The sequence below is a fragment of the Pygocentrus nattereri genome, chromosome 20 (assembly GCF_015220715.1).
Source record: "Pygocentrus nattereri isolate fPygNat1 chromosome 20, fPygNat1.pri, whole genome shotgun sequence".
Taxonomy (NCBI): Eukaryota; Metazoa; Chordata; class Actinopteri; order Characiformes; family Serrasalmidae; genus Pygocentrus; species Pygocentrus nattereri.
The window spans coordinates 30,099,799-30,120,117 of NC_051230.1; the positions used below are offsets into that span (position 1 = coordinate 30,099,799).

General features: G+C 42.3%; 1 protein-coding gene across 3 annotated transcripts in view; it reads left to right on the forward strand.

Moving 5' to 3' along the window:
* Positions 1-18,622, forward strand: part of ppp3cca (protein phosphatase 3, catalytic subunit, gamma isozyme, a) — a 58,216-nt gene extending 39,594 nt beyond the window's left edge. Inside the window, exons 7-14 of one of the 3 annotated variants that reach the window (XM_017684964.2) lie at positions 844-921; positions 1,146-1,240; positions 2,266-2,391; positions 4,146-4,223; positions 7,605-7,689; positions 9,372-9,469; positions 14,961-14,987; positions 17,558-18,622. In XM_017684964.2, coding sequence (XP_017540453.1) covers positions 844-921; positions 1,146-1,240; positions 2,266-2,391; positions 4,146-4,223; positions 7,605-7,689; positions 9,372-9,469; positions 14,961-14,987; positions 17,558-17,706 — 736 coding nt within the window. In that variant the 3' untranslated portion in view covers positions 17,707-18,622. The other 2 variants (XM_017684965.2, XM_017684966.2) reach the window with 2 other exon arrangements.
* Positions 18,623-20,319: the final 1,697 nt, after the last annotated feature.

The following is a 20,319-nucleotide window of genomic DNA, read 5'->3' on the forward strand; positions in this document are numbered from 1 at the left end:
GAGTCCCCACTAGCCCAACACCATCTCTAGTCACAAGTTTTGACAAAAATAGTGTATGACATAATTAAAAACATAATGGAATATGTTGCCCTGGATGACCAACCATTCTCTTTTATTGGGGATGTTGAATTTTGTTTAGTACATTTATTCAATTAAGCATAAATGAAATGGCAAATTAAAAAAACAGACAGTATGTCTTTCGGTTTTGGCCAAGGGTTTTCATTTAATGTTAACTTAGGACTTTTCCTGTTGGAAAGTTTAGCATTTTATTTGCAGGCTGAGAAAGATGAGCTTAAAGGTGAGGTCAGCTTTGTCCAAGATGCGGTCAGATGTGTTTTACCGTAAGGGCTCAGTGTGTGTTCTCCAACTCTACAGCGTTATGATTGCGTACAGAGTCATTAAGTGTGGAAATGTCTGATTTGGGCTGCCTCCTGGAAACACAGACCTGTTTCGCACACAAAATGTGTGTGCGCGCGTGACTGGACTCTATGCTTGTCCAGATGGCCTTGGTTTGCCACGCTAACTGAATGCTAACTAAATGCAGGTGTTGTAATTGCCAGAGCGGTCTCTATGGAGAGGTGGGATGAGGTTCGAGCAAAAGCTCACAAAACCACTAGTGGCTACTTTAAGGGCCTTCTGTAGTGAGCATCTTAGCCTTGTGGCTGCGAGGAAAGGCTTATAAATGCCTTCTAGCTTTGCAGGTATTTGGTTCAACCCAACTTTGGAGAGGTCCAGAACTGTTTTAGACGAGTTTTAATTGTAGAAGTGACCACCTACTGTATGCAAACAGCTCCGTCTTTACTGCTGTATGGCAACATGTCTTTTTCCTTTTTTATCTTCCAGTTATCCTGCTGTCTGCGACTTTTTGACAAATAATAACCTACTGTCTGTAATAAGAGCTCACGAAGCCCAGGATGCTGGGTAAGCAGCTGTTCTCTGTGGATTATGGTGGATGGTCTTATTTTGCTTCTAGTGTGGCTTCTTCAGTCTTATGATGTACAATTTATTTTGGGAACACTGCATTCTAACTTCCCCATCCACAAGTTTACTCTTTATACAGTTCAGTGTAAGAGCGTGCAAGACCTAGTGTGACGCGTCAGCCCCTGATGTGGCTCTAAAATGGTCCGCTTGTTCCCTTTTTGCAGGTACAGGATGTACAGGAAAAGCCAGACGACGGGCTTCCCCTCGTTAATCACCATTTTCTCAGCCCCCAATTACCTAGACGTGTACAACAACAAAGGTAGGCAGCACTGAGTCCAGTGCTCACAACCACCACCTTGTCTATGGTGAGCTGGTAACCGGTGGAACGTTTAAGTTATCAGACGTCCATCTTCAGCCAGCTGCCATGGCCTCAGTGATTTTTTAGTTTTTTGTTGTATTCACCCATTTTAAAGGGGTACATTTGAGAAAAAGTCCAATTTAGACATTTTTCCCCACTACACTAAAACACCCAAGACATAGGGTGACCATGTGGTGGTGTTTGAAAAATTGCACTGGGGGGTAGGAGCATGGTACTGGGCAGAATGTAGAAAGCAAATGTAAACATGAAAGCAAAGCCAAATCCCTGACATTTTAGGCAGTTTAGAAATCCCGACTGGACGGCTTTTTTTAGGTCCTGAAAAGAGGACGTGTCCTGGAAAATGAGAACATATGGTCACCCTTCCAAGACCTGTTTTTTTTCCCCGCTTCTCCCCAATTTAGATGCGTCCAGTCTGCTCACTAGTTAGGACTCCCCCAGTCACACGACACCAGTAGTGCTAGGAGGGCGAAGGACAGTCTACCTCAGAGACCTGTGAAGTGCCACTGCAACTTTTTGAGCTGCTGCTAATGACAGACTAGCATAGCGCTAAGTGATGGGGGGCGGGGGGGGGGCATCCTACCTAAAACTAGCATTATATGCTATGTGTTGTGTTATGTAATATTCTGTAATGTAATTTGTTTTGACACAATTCATGATTTGTTGTGTCCTTTTTAGTGTTCTTTTACTACAGTACCCATTTCTTAAATATGTCATGCAGCCATTGAGAATCCCCCACCCACGATACATATGGGTGTGGTTTTAGGCTTCCTTGCAGCAATGTTAGCTATCTGGCTTTGGCATTAGCGCTACCTGAAATATCTAATTCTTGGGGGTATTCTGGCTTCACTCTAAAAGACAGGTAGGCATGTTTACAACAGATACAATCTGTTAAATTTAGGGGAAGCATCAAAACCATGAAATTGACGTGTTTCATTTCATCTGCTGTCTTTGCTTTTTCTCCACAGCCGCCGTGTTGAAGTATGAAAACAACGTCATGAACATCAGACAGTTCAACTGCTCTCCCCATCCGTACTGGCTACCCAACTTCATGGACGTGTTTACGTGGTCCTTGCCTTTTGTCGGAGAGAAAGGTATTCGTGCTAGCTCAGAGCAGAAGCATCTACCGCAGTCTTCAGGGGCGACAGAGAAAGAGGAAATGGGGGTCAGGCTTTTGGCCAGCCTTGGCGTCCACACTGACCTTGAACGAGGCAGTCTGCCATGTCTGTTGGACAGAATGGAGCTGCTTTCGGCCTGGTGTGACTGTGCTGAATAGCATGTGGTTTGACCATACAGGCTCCAAGCTTTTGGCTTTCAGACCAGTATTTATTAAGGCAACTAGGTCAGGTGCTCTTGCGCAAGTCAATACCGTAAGTCCTGCTCCTGGGGACCTGCTGCCCTACCACAGTTTCAGCTATTCCATGCCTCAGCACACCTGAGCCAGCTTCATCAGCTGATTACAAAGTCAAGTGGTCTTTCATCCTTGTATCCACTCATTGTTCTTCAGTGGTCAGAATCCCTCCAGGACCACCACACAACAGGTATTATGTGGGTGGTGGATTCTCAGCATTGCAGTGACACGTGTTTGGTGGTGGTGTGTTAGTGTGTGTTGTACTGGTTTGAGTGGATCAGACACAGCAGTGCTCCTGGATTTTTTCAACACCTTAGTGTCACTGCTGGACTGAGGACCGAAAATATCCAGGCAACAGTGTCCTGTGACCACTGATGAAGGACAAGGGGATGACCAACACAAACTGTGCAGCAGCAGATGAGCTACCGTCTCTAACATTACATCTACAAGGTGGCCCATAAAGTTAGGAGTGTCTAATAGCCACCCCCAGGCAACACCTGGACTGCCTGTCCGCAGCTTCGTGAAATGGGTTTCCATGGCCAGGCAGCTGCACACAAGCCTCACTGTGCGCAATGCCAAGTGTTGGCTGGAGGGGTGTAAAGCGCCGCCACTGAACTCTGGAGCAGTGGAAACATGTTCTCTGAATCACATTTCACTATCTAGCAGTCTGATAGATGAATATAGGTTATAACGCCACCTCCTGTAATGTGTAGTGCCAACAGTAATGTTTGGTTGAGGAGGGATAATGATATGGGGCTGTTTTCAGGATGTGGGCCCTTTAGTTCCGGTGAAGGATAATGTTAATGCTCTAGCACACAAAGAGACAATCATACAGTTAGATGTTTCCGACTTGGCGGCAACAGGTTGGGGAAGCAGCTTTTAAAGATTATAGAGTTTAGTATTGTTTAGTAATGGTAAAAAGGTGTGTGATCAGTCAGTGGTTTATGTTGGTAGATTAGTGCAGGTGGATGCTGGGCTCCATCTGCCTTGTGGAAGAAGCTGTTCCAGAGTATGTAAGTGGTGGAATGGATGCTCTGGTACCTTCTGCCAGATGGCAGGGGGTGAAGAGTTCATAAGAAGGGTGGAAGGGGTCGTCCGCAAGGCTGGTGGCATTGTGGGTGCAGCGTTTGTGGTAGGAGGCGTCAGTGGTGGGTAAATGATGTTCTCAGCTGTCTTCACAACCTGCTGTAGGGTCCTCCAGTGCAAGTCCCCATACCAGGCAGTGAGACTGCTGGTCAGGGGGCTAGAATGTAGTGAGGATAGAAGGTGGGCTGTTTGCCCTTCAAACCCTTCATGAGCTGGATCAGGTGTGTTGAGGCAGGACCTAGTTGAAACTGTGCTGTAAAGTGTGGAGATGTCCTTTAAAGTGTGCAGCAGTGATGAATCATTTGCCCAGTCACAGGCCAACAAGTTTTTAACATTATGTGGATATTTCATGATAGAAATGACCTTCCTGTCTGGGAATTGACTGTCTGGATGATCTGATTGCGTTCACAGTGACGGAGATGCTGGTAAACGTGCTCAACATCTGCTCTGATGACGAACTCATGTCCGAGGGAGATGACCTGTGTGAAGGTACCAGCGACACACAAACACACCTTTCGACGCCCGTATTTCCCTGTGAAACACTGAGCATTAAGAAGTTTGTGGCCTTCTTTTGAAACTTTCGGGGGATATTTATCAAAGAAGTAAGAATATCCGCAGTTTGGTCAGCGTCACGTCACGCTGCTAAGTTCTGTGTATATTTAGCTTCAACATTTAGCTTCATGCTCGTCAACGTGTCTTCCTGTAGGTGCTTTGTAAAAGGATTGCCTGAATCGTTAGTGTCGTAGCTGATCTTGGATTAGTATTTACTTATCATAAGAGGGGGTGGGACAGAATTGATCCTAGATCGGAGATAGTCTGATGTATAGGGCTGCATGGTGTATCGCTGGCTGATATATTGGTTGCTGCTAATTGAGAAAATTTAAATATTATTATTGTTGCGTATTTAGTGGTGGGCATTTCTGTTCTGCACATCTTAGTCAAATGGAGCATATTGGATAACAACAACATTTCTAAATGGCTTAATTGAATATTTACTGACATGGCAGATAACATTGGTTTAATAGAACCTGGGAATATTTCTACGGTTCGTTTTATAACATGGGATTAATATAATCTGGGTTATAGATAACAGTTTGTTATATAGCAAGAAATTGATATAACCTAGTGTTATTTTTACGGTTTGTTGAATTGCCTGGGATTAATATAATCTTAGGTTGATTTAACAACATGCAATTAATAGAATCTTTTTTTTTTTCTCTACAGTTGTTTGGATAGTTTGGGATTAGTGTAAACTGGGATTCTTTGTAATGGGGTAAACTGGGGTTATTTCCACCGTTTGTTTTAAAGCAGGGATTAAAATAGTCTGGAGTTTCTGCAACTTGTGTAGTAGCACGGCCTGAATATAATATGGGATTATTTCTACAGTATACAATATAGCAAGAGATTAATAAAACCTAGAGTTATTTTTATGGTTTGTTTTATTGCCTAGGATTAAAATAATCGTTGGTTCATTTAACAGCATGTGATTAATATGATGTTGGGTTATTTCCACAGTTCTTTTTATAGTTTGGGATTCATAAAATTTGAGGTCATTTGGACAGTTTAATAGCACAGAAATAATACAACCTTATTTCTACGGTTCGTTTTAGTGCAAGGGGTGAAAATAATCTGGGGTTGTTTTTACAGTTAGTTTTGAAACAAATGCTACAATTTGTTTTATATCATGGGATTAATGTAACCTGAGGTTGTTTCTACAGTTGTATAGTTCACATCAGGTAGCCATCAGGTAGGTCTTACCAATATCGGGCCCTACCAATGCGCACAGGCACGTATTTCTGCAGTCTGTGGACTCTCGGCATATGGGCTGGACGACTGGAGTGTTTCTCATTAAGAAAGAAGGCAGCTCATCAGTACAGATGCCACGGCCCGTCAGAAGCGTCAGACTGTCATTAAATCTGCTTCAGTTCCTTTTTCCCTGGAGACCTGCAACTCGTACTGCATCACCGGCTACTGAGCGCACACACATACACAGAGCGCCATGACAGCCATTTCTAAACAGCCCACTGCACACAGTGGAGTCAGATTATAGAGAGCTCCAGATTTGATATGTAAGGATGTAAATGTGTGCATAAAAAAAGAACACTGTAGGGCATTAAGTGCTGTTAATGCTAAGCTAAGAATCTTCTCATCTGTTTTTTTTTAATGCACTGTAATTATTAGTAGTTTTGGGAAATGTGGTCCAAAATTTATATCCTGGTATAATTAAGATTACTGGCAGTTTTGGCATATATCTCTTTTTTTGATGAAACCATTTAAAATGCATAAGTAATCCTGTTTTTGGGCATTAACAATAGCATGTTACTCTTGGATGTCCCTTCACTTTTAACAAGAGCTATATTTAACAACTGAAATGAATCTAGAATATTTTTATTCGTCATAATTGTGAAAACAGCAGTGAGCAATATATAGACAGATGTCAATATCGCCTTTTAACAACAGCTAGATAAAGGCGAATGCATGAAAGTGCACAGCAGCTTCTCTAAGCCTGGCAAAAATGGTGCTGAATGTTGTCATTTGTCTCTTACACTTCAGTTTCATCTACGACTTTCAGATGCTGCTGGAATTTGTAATATATTGCAGTCATTTATGATATCAGTATTACCTGAGAAGCTATGGAGCTGAGAGAGGGATGCCGCAGACGGTGCAAACAGAAAGCCAACAAGTCTCCATGCGGGGTTAACGGCTAACCCCAAGAGACTGGCTTTTCCTTACATTCTCTTTCTCCTCTTAAACTCATTTGACTCATTTCAGCCTGAATAACTCACTTACCTTAGACCACAGCTCACTACCTGAGAGAGGAGAGAATTAGCATGTTTTGTGCTGCATATACGTTGCATTTTGTGCATTTATATGTCGCACTCCAGTATTATGGTAATGATAAAGCTCCTTAACAGGAACGTCAATTGATATACCCAATTGGTACGCCTACTATTACTTCTTGGGGTTGTAATGGGGTCATAATTTCATAGTTAGTTACAGTGTACGATTGGATAGTGTAGGACTTTATCGAAATACACGTTAAAATGCATTTGTGTCTATTCACATCAATTCACCCTGAAACACTCATTTGGACATGCAGGGAATGATGAGCTCACATTGCTAGTCCACGATATCAAAGCTCATATGTTTCTAAATGAAGTGACATGCTAACCTTTTGTGCACCTGGTAGCGTAGTTAGCTAATAATTGCACAATATTGAAAATGCTCTTTTGAGTAAAATTAGCTGCTTGGCTAAGTGCTTGGTGCGTGCTCTCACTTTCACTATTGACTTATAATGACTTGTAAAGGATATCATTGCGAGATTTTATGGAAAAATCATTAAAAACAAATACATTTCTTGGTGAACGCCAGTTAAAGTAACCCCATGAGAGTCACTGCCCTAAACAGCAGTAGCCCACAAATATTTTAGAATAGTTTTAGAATATCCATAATTGAGGCCGCTGTTTATAGAAACAACAATAGGGGTCTAAACGTTTGTTTCTTGTTTATATTTTGCCCTTAAAGACATAACCTCACAAAAAATGAAGCAAATGTTCACTTGGAGGGGTAAAGAAACCTTTTCGATAATGCCAGTATAGTGTGTTAAATGACATGTTTGTGCAAGTGGCGATCTTCGTATTCCAAACTAAGTTTTCCTTTCATTTTCAATATTTTGTAAAAAAAAAAAAAAAAAAAAAAATTTTGTAGTGAAAACAGGTTTTTTTTTTATTATGTGAAACCATAATCCACTGTAGTACCTAAGTGGCCACTTTGGGTGACTGGATATGGTTCATGTCCTTACTGTATGATTCATTGAAAGACAGTCCGTATGGAGAGTGATGTCCTATATGTTGTTTGTGTGTCATGCAGGTGGAGCACCAGCAGCACGCAAAGAGGTGATCAGGAATAAGATTCGTGCCATTGGGAAGATGGCCAGAGTGTTCTCTGTGCTCAGGTTGGTCACTGTTTTCTGTTTTCTTAAGCAGAGCTATAGACAGATCAGACATCCTGTCCGTACAGACGTTCTGTCAAGCTCTGTGGCATGTATAAAAGTGCTGAGCTGGTCCACTTGACCTTAAATTTGGATGGCAAGAGGAAAAGATCTGACTTTGAGAAGGGTTCATTACTGGGACACTGGAAAAACTGGCTCGTGCTTCAGTTGGAACAGTGACTAATGTGATCTGTATTTAGGTCTATCTAGAAGAACATTAGTAAGTGGTTTGAAATTGATTGTTCATTGGTGTGATCTCTAAGAGAGCAACTGCTCCTTAGATAAATGAGAATGTCAATGCTGGACTTGATCAGACTCGCTAAGAACAGCCTGTTCACAACTAAATAGAAAGGGATATTAAAGTTGGGCTGCAGTGCATAAACCCCTTTATAGAAAGCGAATGACCATTTCAGAGTTCAGTCGCTGGTCAACAGAGATGTGGAAAACAGTGAGGTGCTCTGAGGAGTCACCCTTCCCCATGTTCTCTACAAGTGGGAGAGTGCATGTGCAGCATACACCAAGAGAACAGTACATGTCTGAATGCTTGACCCCACCAGTGAGGAGGTTCAGTGGCTCTGTTATGCTGGGCTGGCATGGCGTAGGTCCTCTTGCCGTAGTAACGGCCTTCGTAGTGACCGCATTTCGGGAGGTTTTGGGCCGACATGTTAGCCCGCATTCTCTCTACCACCATCATCAGAACACCAACTGAGGGAATATCCTTTGGAAAGGTGTTCTATCCCTCTGGTACAGTTTTAGGGACCAATCGCAAGTTGGACTGAGGCTGTTCTGGTGGCTTGATGTGGCCCAACTCCTTCCTAAGACAATTTATATGTTGGTTTTTCTTTTAATTTGCCACTCGGCTGTAGCTCGTTTTCGGTAACACAGCATTATTTTGTAGTACATTTTTGAAGTTCAGATTAAAGCCTTCCACCACATTTCAGGACCATTCAGTATTGCTAAATGAGAGCACCAAGCCCTCTCATCTGCCTCAGTATCACACTTAATTACCTTGCATGTTGCCTAGTGACACAAATGCATAAGGACTCTCCATGGCATGGGACAGCTGGGTTTTGAACCAGGATCCAGACTGAAGGGCTCATTTGCACTAATCAGAGCTTTCTGTGGGGCGGAATCCCGTCCCATAGGGTCGGGATTCCGGTCCCGTCCCTCCGAGGCGTCTGGAGATCATTCATTCTCACTCAGCTGCCCTGGAAGAGGGGCCTCATTACCAAAATGGGACACGGAGTTGAAAATAGATTTTACTGTTTATAAAAGCAGCGAGTAACTCCGTGCACAATGAAGTTTTGTTTGAAAATGTACACACGAGCACGCGCACACACGCTCCCGCTCCTCTATTAGGAATAATGAGCCTGCATCAGTGAGTCATGAGTGGAAATAGCTGTATAATTAATTGCATTAGACATTATTGTGGCTGAGAGAGCTTCAGTCTGTTGGACTCATTGTGAAATCTTTTGTCTCTGCTTTTTCGATAACGATATTCAGATTAGGTTGGCGGTGCTGCAAAAGTTTCAAATTACCATTTAAACCCCCCCCCCCCCCCCCGCCCCCCATGCTAATTGATTCTGTGTCCGTGTGCGACTCTTTGAACACACATTAATGAGGTGTGTGCTTGTGTGTGATCTCAGGGAGGAAAGCGAGAGCGTTCTGACCCTTAAAGGATTGACCCCGACTGGGACGCTACCTCTGGGAGTGTTGTCTGGCGGCAAGCAGACCTTACAGAACGGTAAGAGTGTGTTCCCTGTGTTCACTGGTAAGTATATCTGTGAGGGGGAAGTGTTTCTCATTTCCCTACACTGACACTGTTTACACTCGGTGACTTGTATCTGGACTGTAACCTGGAAAGCTTTGCCTTTACAGTTTATAATTAAAGTGTTTCCAGTTAGATTGATATCTGACTGCTGTGTACTGAGCAAGTCAACTCACCAACTGCAAAACCAAATGCAAAAGTGTTGATCCTCATTTTCCTATTCTATTCAAAATGTTTGCTATCTTGTCAAGTAAAATTTTGTAAGCTATTAATTTCTTTACATTGGCTCAATGCTGCACTGACATGAGCAGGCAGGATATTCCGTTATTTTCAAATGAGTCACGATGGAAATTCCCTCACCAAGATCGACAGTGTTCCATAGGCCAGAGCATTTAGTAGAACGTTCTGTCAAGAGTTCAATTTTTCCAAATTTTGCTGTCGACTAAGGGCAGTAAAATAAACCAGATGTTAATTTTTTTGGGAGTGATTGATGCCAAACGTCTCATTGTTGAATTCCAAACACATCCAGTATTATCCAACAAAAAAACAAAAGATTACAAAGGATCTTTCTGCCCTTTTCCATTTTAAATAAACAATCGACACTGCTGAAGCTCTTTTTACACTCGTAAATCACCTTTTACGCCAGTCACCATGGCAGTATTTGTCAGTATTTGCCAACTAACCTGATGTTTTAACACTACATGGACTGAAGAGGTTCAAAGTCTGAAAGCATTGTTCTCCGGTAGTAGATCAAACCTGGTCACTTACTGCTATGAGCCACAGAATGATGGTTTTTCAGCACCAGTGTTTTGCGATAATAAACTGACATGCCTCAGAAGTGGGTCACTACGTGGACGTGACTACATGACTATAACAATACAACCAATACACTCTAGTAAAACAGATCTGGGAAAACCGGGTGGTAATCGACTGTACATTGGAGATGCAGATTACACTCAAAAAGCTGGAGAACTGCTTTAAATCTTTAGAGCTGTTCCATCCGAAAGCTAGATGGCTGTGGCAGCTGTTGCTGAAGGATGTGGTGCCCTCTTAAGCATCCTGATACAGTCCTTTGGGTTCTACTAGGTTGACCTGGCTTACTCCAGATTCTCTCTCTGCGCTGCACTGACCTATATCTGCTTTAACGCTACAGCTCCAGCTTCTCTAAAGGGAGCCGGGGGGGGGTTCATATGCACTGGACTGATTGGAATGGCCACTGACATCTGTCGAAATTAAAAGGCTCAGACAAATTAGCATTTGAACACTTGAGCTTGAGTGAATGTGGAAATGTGGTCCTAAAGCTGGCTGATCTGTGGAATGTCGCAAAAATGTTAGCCCAACTAACCTGATGTTTTAACACTACATGGACTGAAGAGGTTCAAAGTCTGAAAGGATTGTTCTCCGGTAGTAGATCAAACCTGACTATTGTAAAATGCTAGCAGGAATAAAAATAACTGGATTGGTCACATGGAAGATGTCCTCCAAAGATCTTGGAGATTGGCAACTCTGGCAACCACCCAGAAGTCATAGAACTGCAGTTACATTCACTTGATGTTCATATTTCAGATGGTTAGAATCCGATAAGCCATGTTATGAGGGAATTGGCTCATTATGAATGAAAAAAAAACGTAAAAATAAAGCCTGCGAACTTTCCCGCTGTTTCTTCCAATGTATTGTGCTTATCATTAAATTAATGCTAATCATTAAATTAACGGTTACACTGTTGATGTAACCGACTTTATGGGTAATGGTCAATAATTAGAGACCACTGTTGATTTATTGAATTTCTAGTCAAAATGGCCATTAAGTACCAGTTATTCCCTTTTCAGCATCAGGCAAAAAGCAGAAAACATATATTTAATAGAAAATCGCACAACAATAAATATACATTTTTCAGTGTTTATTGTGTCCATTTCTTATTCCAGCTTCCACTCTTTTCAGGAGACTCACTTTCAGGTGCTCAAGAAAATCTGCAGACACACCTCCAAAGTTCAGTCTTATAAATTGGTAGCACTTTCAGCTAATCCCAAACACATTCAGTGATGTTTAGATCTGGACTCTAGGGAGGTCAGTCCTTTGTTTAGCTTCTTTGTTTGAGTGTCCGTCTCCTTTTCTCAGTGATCAGAGTTCTTCTTGATCAGCTCCACGTCCTTTCAGACCCATAGCACTGAGTCGTCTTCTCACAGTGGAAGGATGGACAGAAACACCGGTGGATGTTTTCCAGGTGGTTGTTAGGGAATCACAATGTCTCTGTAGCTTTTAATTGTTTTTTGAACTCCAGTTTTGGGAACTCCTGTTTATGCAAGTGGATTACCTTTTATCTAATCTCCCCAGAAACATCTGCTGAGAAGTGAATATGTGGTACTTAACGCCCATTTTCACTGGCGATTTAGCCAATCAAAGGTGGTCTCTGACTTTTGCACAGTGCACTCTGAAGGCATGTTAAAACTGAAATAGGCTGCCACAGTATGCCCGTATCTTGGGTAACTCGTCTGTTTGGTGGCCGATGGCGTATCGAGGTGAGGTCGGCACAGCTGGGCCAGTGCACGTCCTTTGTTTACAAACAGAGAAGGAGTCCGTAGAATAATCTTCTGTTGCAATAACATCTCCTGCTGTATGTGTGTACATGTGTGCATATAAACATTCTCCTTTCTGTCTAGGAGGATTCTGCGAGTCTTCCCTCTCATCCTTCTGAAATGTTTGCTGTAAAGATTTCTGTTTGGTTGTGATGCAAACACTGTGAGCAATGTTTTTATTTTTTTTTTTTCGCCCCATGCAACAAAAGAAAAGAGGAGAGTATTTATAGGCCTGCCTGTCTTCCTCTTGGCATCCAAAATGGCAGCTTGCTGCCTGCCCACTGACTCTCTGGCTATGCAGTACCTGTCAAAAGTTTGAACGCACCTACTCATAAAAGTGTTTTCCTCGTTTTTACTGTTTTCCACATTTTCCACAGTTGGAAGACATAAAGTCATAGGCCAAAGTTTGAACACCCGATTATTGATGTTATCATCTGTTTTTGCCATTTTAGTAAACAACTTCTGTTTTTTTTGCTTGGGAAAAACTTTTGCTTGGGGAAAAATTAGCTGTGTGTTGAAACCTGTGCAGAGGCCGCATCTTATGTTATTCCCCCCCGCCCCCGGATATGTTAAATTCAGTAAATAAACAATAATTGTGTACTGAAATGTGCGGAAGTGTGTTCTCTGTAGAGGATGTGCCCAAACCGTCGTGTGTGACTATAAAATGACGTGTGTTATTCGCTTAAAAAAAACTTGAGCAGTGACCAAAATACATATTGAACAAATTCAAAATGTCCAGACTCTTGGTAATCTCTCACGTGCCTTTATGAGATACCATCTGGGAGTAGAGCTTGAAACTATGGTCCGTACCCAAATACAGCCCGAGAACTTTCGTCTGACCTGTTCCAAACAACAGCACTAAGTTTTGAGTCCAAACCCGACCCAAGTCTTGGAGAATTGTGTCTGAAAATGAACCGAATTTAGGTCCAAATGTTTGACTGGTGCTATAGCAGTTAAAGCAGTTCATTTGTGCACATGTAATGCTGAGGCTTATGAATTACCCTACCAAACGAGCTGGCTGGTCGCATGGTCCTCTCTACCCGAAGAGCCAATCAATGGATGCCTGGCGTGAGAGGTGCATTATGGGACTCATTGATCCATGCACTCTGAGTGGGCAGAGCGGTCACTGAGGTGTCAGGGACCAAAAGAAAGGTCACTGAAGGTCAGAAACAGGAAGAGAGTGAGTGAGAGTCCAAAAAAGATGGTTGCGGTTGAAGAGACATAAGAGCAAAACTGACCAAACTGCATAGGGGAGGAAGAGATGCCGTCGGGTCATCAAATAGATTTGACCTGTGGCCAATTTCTTGCAAAAAGGGCATAGCCAAGTCACCCCTGCATAGCTACTCACGGAGCTGATTAACCATGAAGTACTTTCAAAATTCATGTTACACATAAGCTGGTAAAAAAGAGCTAGCTAGAAAAAATTTCTTTCAAAATGTCTTAAAAGGAAAACCGATGACGATACCACCAGCAGCAGTGTTGTTCTGCTAATTTCTTTGAAAATGGTCAATGTACCTATTTATTTAATATACCCTTAGACGCGGCATGCGATAGTAGCTGAACAATCTTTAGGCTAGAAAAATCTTTAGGCCACTAATTTTGTTGCTTAAAAAAGATGCTGAAACCTTGTTTTCATGAGAAGAACAACTTTAAGTGAATGTCATTATAGTACCATTTTTTAAAGGAATGTGAGAGTAAAGAAGTTCTTTTGAAGTTAAAAGCACTTTCAGGTAATATAAAGATTTTGTACCAATCAAGAGATTGTCCTAGAACCATATATCCAAGCAAAGAGCCCTTTAGGACCAATATATCAGTTGGCTGATCATTTCAATTTGCAGTTTTATCAGTTCAGAAAAAAAACACCAGTAACACGCTGATAGGGACAATTTTGGGTTGCGCGATCACTGGGATTTGAACATGCAACCTCCCGACCTGTTTGTGCCACTGGGGTACCCAATATGAGTTATTCCCTGTTTAACTATATAACAGCAATTCAGACTAAACTTGTCATTTTGAAAGTCTAAAATGTCTATATATATATATATATATATATAGGTATTGGTATTGGCTGTTTTAATATTGTTTGGGCCCTATTTAGAAACCTTTACTTTTAGTAGCGTACTGATGCAACTTGAGACAGAATAAGATTAGAGGTGGAGGTCTTGTCTGGTAGAAGGAGGCGCAGGGTTGGCAGTAGTGATTCTCTGAAGAAACAGCAGTAGACGGCAGTCCCTCACTGTGATCTTTTTATGTTTCTTCCCTGCGTGGAGGCTGTTGGGCTTCACAGACCCCGCTGATGTGGTATTTAAAAGTGCTGCATGCAAGAATAAACCAGTAATTGGGTCCTGATTCTTGCCTGCTTCTCTGCTCTCTAGCAGAAAAATGTGCAAATGCACACGTTGGCTGTTTGGAAAGAGCTGTCCATTTTCTGACAGGCTATTCAGGATGCCAGACGTTGAATGTTTGCAGGGATCATCTTTAACAAACTGTAGCCCTTTGCTAACAGCTTTAGTCTGTTAAATATAGGTGTACCCCCTTTAAATTGATTGTTACTATTAGAATACCCTTATTTTAATGTCTGTGAAGAGTATTATCTTGATTAGCCAGTCTTTGGCCAAATCTTTTATATAAGGAATGAAGTAAGAACCTAAACTGATAACTAGCGCTAATCACTTACGCCTCTGCCTCATCTGTGTACTTGCTCCAGATTTGACTAATTCCTTTTCCTTTTTTCTGCCAGTTTTGTGCTATGCATATTTGCTGAAATGAATTTCTACTATTTGATCTGTCATGCTGTGGTTTGCTTGTGGCAGTTGCCGGTAAATGCTGAATTAATATCATTGACCACTTGCTTTTTTCCCCTCTTCATTTTGGGCTTCTCGTTAATGCAGCCACACTCTTAGCAAAGGAAGGCAAAGGTATGCTAGCTGCCTGTGGTTTCTGCAGTGTTGGTGTTGAGTTAACCCCACCCCACCCCTCTGCCACCACCCCAAACTGTCTTCTTCATTTGCCATTATCTCGTTCCTTTCCCTTTTTCTCTGCTGTCTTGTCCTCTTTCATGTGTTGACATTGTACCCTTGTTTCAGTAAGTGGCTATTCTTGCACATTCAAATTAACTGAGTGGCGAATCCACAGTTTTATAGCAAATCTGTTTGATTCTCATATGAACCATCATTCGTTTATTATAACAGAAGACCCTTACGCAGATCAAACCAAAAAATGCTGAATCCAGACCCTTGAACCTCCTAAGTAGCAGGTAAGGAAAGGAAGCGGGCCTTCCGATGGTTTCCGTCACCTATTGCACTGTACAGCCAACTCTACCTGCCAGTCCCAGGCCCTCTGCTAGAGCCGGCTAATTCCCAGGCCTTGCTCTCGATTGGTCGAGGAGTCAGGTCCTCCCAGCGCGGAGTATTTTCAGATTCTAATCTCGTTATGTTTGGCGCACCTCCGGAGATGGCCTTCTTTCCAACCCTTCAACCAAATACCGCTCTCTCGCTCTCTTTCTCTCTCTCTAACGTAATGTGCTGAGGTGCAAACAAACACTTACTTAGCACACACCCACACAGTCTCAGGGTGTTAAGTGTGCCACAGCAAGACGCTCCCGAGTCACTGACCCGGTTTCCGCGCCGATGAAGAACAGAGGGCTGCTTTTCCTGCCTTTTCCCTTCCACTGGGAATGAATGGACCGGTTGTGTTTGCTCTCTGAACTGCGACTAATTCTCCTTGGCAATAGTCCAGGGTGTTTTTAGAATTACGAGAGGGCATAAAAAAACTGCTGGTTGTGCAAGAATGTCCTTTTCTGTCTGAGCATGTTTTGCAGTTTTGTGGGTGGAAACGTCAGTGTTATTAGTGTGTGTGTCCTGTGTTGCATGTGTGTTGTGTTATTCTTCTACCCTGCCTCCTCAATCACAATTAGGCCGAGTAGTTGTTTGTTTTTTGGATGATGTGCCAGATCTGGCTAAAGTACAAAGCAAGCAACCTTTAGAAGCAATGAACTGAGTGCTTTGCAAAGATTATTTTTGTAATCATCACAAACTCTAGATGATTCCAGTGACGTAAGCCTTTTTGTGATGAAATGTATAGTTTTGTTAACACATCAGGGGGCACATGGTACATTTACGGCATTTGGCTGACGCTCTTATCCAGAGCGACTTACAATTTGATCATTTTACACAGGTAGGCCAAGGTGGTGTTAGGAGTCTTGCCCAAGGACTCTTATTGGTATAGTGCAGGGTGTTTGCCCAGGTGTTAACCACTACACTAACCAACCACTTCTATTATGGAACTTACATTAGAGTCATGTCCTTTGTTCATATGGGCCCAAATTGGGCCCTAAATGGTTTATTCACTGTGCTTTATTCATTATGGTATATATTTATACAACTGGTGGTCTGTATGTGAAAACCAATTATAGTATACTTATAATTTCATTAATAGCTGTTATAATACATAATCTACTCTTTGTTAAGACCCGCTTATGCAAATTATTTAGCATGGATTATGGTCTGTAGTCATGTTGCATTAGTGTATAATTGGCAGCATTAGATTCCGATGTCTTGAGTTTATTTAGTAATGGGCGATGAGGTTATTAGTGCTTATTGCCTTGAAAAGTTAGTAAAAGATTGTGATGTGTAATACACAATAAATGCTTAATTCACATTAGTTACTGCTTAGCAATGTAGTAATGAGCAGCCAATTAAGTTCCATCACTGGCTTGATAAGACTTAGTAAGAGCGTTCATACAAGTGCTCTGGAAAATTTGCTCTAGTTATTGCTTAATAATGTAGTAATAAGTGGCCAAGTTATTACCACCTACTGGCTTATTAAGTCCATTACAAGACCATTATGATGTCCCCCTGTATTGTGTTACCACCGATTCTCGTATCTTGTGTGCACCTGTGCACATCTGCAGTATATCATTATTGAATGTTTATTGTTGTTACTATTGCTATGCACTATTAATTCTGATGTTCTATCTTTCTGCGGCATTCTTTCCGGTAAGCTAATTTCTGAAGCAAATTAAGTCAGCTGGTTGGTGTTTTGTGTTTGTTTTGTTTTAATTTGCTCCTGAAGAATATATGTTGTGCATGCCTTTTAAGGGTGTTCTGTAACTAAATGAAAAGTCAGTCCAACCTTTTCTGTTACGTCAAATGCATTCTATGAATCCTGTCAGTCAAAGACCATAATGTGTTTTTGTTTGTCTGCTTGTCTGTCCTTTTATCGGTTTTTTGCTACTGCCGTGAAAGCCATGCTTTCGTTGTGCTACTCTTGAGCAAGTCTTTAATCTCACTTGAGTAAAAGAGAAAAAACTGGCTTTGTCCTTGTGGAGCCAGTTGTTGGGAAACAACTTTTATCGCATACGTCCTCTAGGGGGAGCTACTTTACTAAATCCTGATGTTCCTCCTGCCCTTCTAATCACTCCTCTTGTCTCTCCCTCTGGGTCCATCCCTTCCTCCCTTTCCCTCGTCTTGTCCGGCAGCCATCCAAGGCTTCTCCCCCACGAGGAAGATCCGTAACTTTGAGGAGGCACGGGGCCTGGACCGGATAAATGAGAGGATGCCCCCAAGGAAGGATGGCCAACAGCCTCCGGGCACGACAGTCAACGAAAAGAACGGCACGGAGACTGGGAAGGCGTAACGGGGACCACTCCTTGCCCCACCCTCCCTCAATCGCAGTATTCTCACTCTTTCTCTCTCTCTCTCTCTCTCTCTCTCTCTCTCTCTCTCTCTCTCTCCTCTCCCTACCCACGCTCTCCTCTAGAGACAGAACCCTCTCCTGCCCCCTACAGCAGGGGAGGGCCCAGGACATGCGGAGAGACCCTACGCCACAAGCCCAGAGAGAGAGAAATACAAGTACAACCATGAGAGTTTTATTTATTAAAACGTATTAGTTGTATGTGCTAGCAGTGTTTTCAAACATGAACGAACTTTTAAAAACATGCCCCCACTCCAGAAGCGAAAATTCATGGTGTGTCAACCTTCAAACTTCAAGAGGCCTGATGGCCCAGAAGTAATGTCATACGTCTCGCGGTGCTTGGAAAGGGATCACGTGACTCCAAATACTGATGTGTCTGATCATTTATGTACATTTGTAAGGCATTTGCTGAGTGGAACATAAAGGGAAATAAGTCAAGGGACACCACCAAGAAGGAGTCTATATGTTCAGATCTGTAGTGACGAAAATGAAATAGTTTTTTTCTGTTTTTTTTATTTTCCGAGTAAGAATGGAAAGGCATAACTCCAGCTGTTTTTGGTTTGGCTAGTTGGCATTCGCAGTAAGAAACAGCGCTCGCATGTGTAGTCTTCGTAATCTGCTGCTTGGAAGTGACCTGTCAAAGAAGGCATAACAAGAAGTGGCATTTACGGCTTAGGTTAGATTATGACTTGTGAAACTTGCCTGAGGTTTGTATTTGCAGTCATAAACTGACAAGAACTATCGCAAGAAGTTACGACCTTTTACAGCAAGTCCGTTTGTAACGTTGTATTCGTTTATCGCCTAGATTTCTTAACCTCCACCTTCATATTGCTATCCATTAAAGAAGGGATGGAAGGCATTCGAGTTTGTGCGGTACTCCTGGATCCTGCTGGATCTCTCCAGCACTTTAGTCAGTAACAGTGTAAATATACACATCTAACTTAAACTCTTGGACAGTTGGTGGCAGCTGGGAGACTTGCCTCAGAAAACCAAAGGAAGGTATGAATTTTGTTTTGTACTGTGAAGACTGGGCTACAACAACTGTGGGTGCGTTCTTAATCCTGCATCCACTCGAGTGAATTCATACAATCCTTGTTGTAGTTTATATAATCATATAGTGAAAGGACTGTACCAAATGTTGAAGGGGGGGGGCCTGAAATATTTTCCATTTAAACATCCTCTTGAGATCCTGTGATTTATTGTGCACAGTATATACTGAGCTTGAAACATTAACGTAACAAGTTGAACCTTGTTATAAGTGTCACAAAGTGTATTTTACCTACTGGGTCTGCAACACTACACCACATATTTGTTGGAGCTTAGGTGAGGTTGTGGCTCCCTCTGCTGGAGAGCTGAACAATCAAAGTCCTGTTTCACATTTGATTGAGACTACAAAAGGAAACAGCATTAAGACTGATGTTCTAGGTGTTTTGGAGAGTTACTTTTGTTTCAGACTGATATAAAAGTTCATTGGTGGTGGTTTATGATAATGAAGATGATGATGATGATGATGTGAAAGTAGCACAAGAAGATGCTGATATGCACAAGAGATACTACCATTAGTGGCTCAAATTTTGGGGTATTAAAGGTAAAAAAAGGAAAAAAAGACACCATTGAGTAAAAAAGGATTTTTTTAGAATATTTTAAATGCTATTGTTGAATAACAATGTTGATGGTACTGTTTCTTACTCACTTTGTGATGCCTACTGTTGTGCTCTACATGAAATACGTACGAATGTTTCACAGTTTGAACTGAATTACTGGACCAGTCCTTAAAGCGGGAAAACGGTTGACCAGTTTGTTTATCTTCTCATTCTAATGAACGACCTGTTCAAGGGTGCTGATTTGAAGTCCTAAGTTGTTAGCTTCTTTAGTCAAAGTATTGTTTTTTAAAGAAGAAAGGGAATGATTGTGTCCATTGCTTTGCTACAGCTCAGAATTGGTGTGTCAGTCTGTGGCTACTTGGTCAAGGCCAGTAGGTAGAGGACAGTAGAGGGGCCCGTCTTACGAAGCACAGCTAAATTTCGGGCCCACAAAATCTAACAAAAGCAACTGCAGTGAACTCAGTTGTCTCTTTTAGCTACGCTTAGTCCTTGTATATGTGCACATAAAAATGTGATGAATAACTAGTGATGGGAAGAGGGATCGTGAGATCGGCCGCAGGCTGGGACAGGTGGCAGCAGTAATGCGGTCACTGTATCGGACTGTAGTGGTGAAGTGGGAGCTGAGCCATAAGGTGAAGCTCTCTGTTTACCGGTTAGTCTACACTGCCCTCACCTATGGTCATGAGCTGTGGGTAATGACCGAAAGAATGAGATCACGAATACAAGCGGCGGAAATGAGCCTCTTCGCTGGGTGGTGGGCTACATCCTATTTGATAGAGTGAGGAGCTCGGTCATTCGTGAGGATCTCAGAGTAGAGCCGCTACTCCTCCGCATTGAGAGGAGCCAGCTGAGGTGGTTTGGGCATCTGATCTGGATGCCCCCTGGACGCCTCCCGGTGGAAGTATAACAGGCACGGCCTACTGGGACAAGACCCTGGGGTCGTCCTAGGACC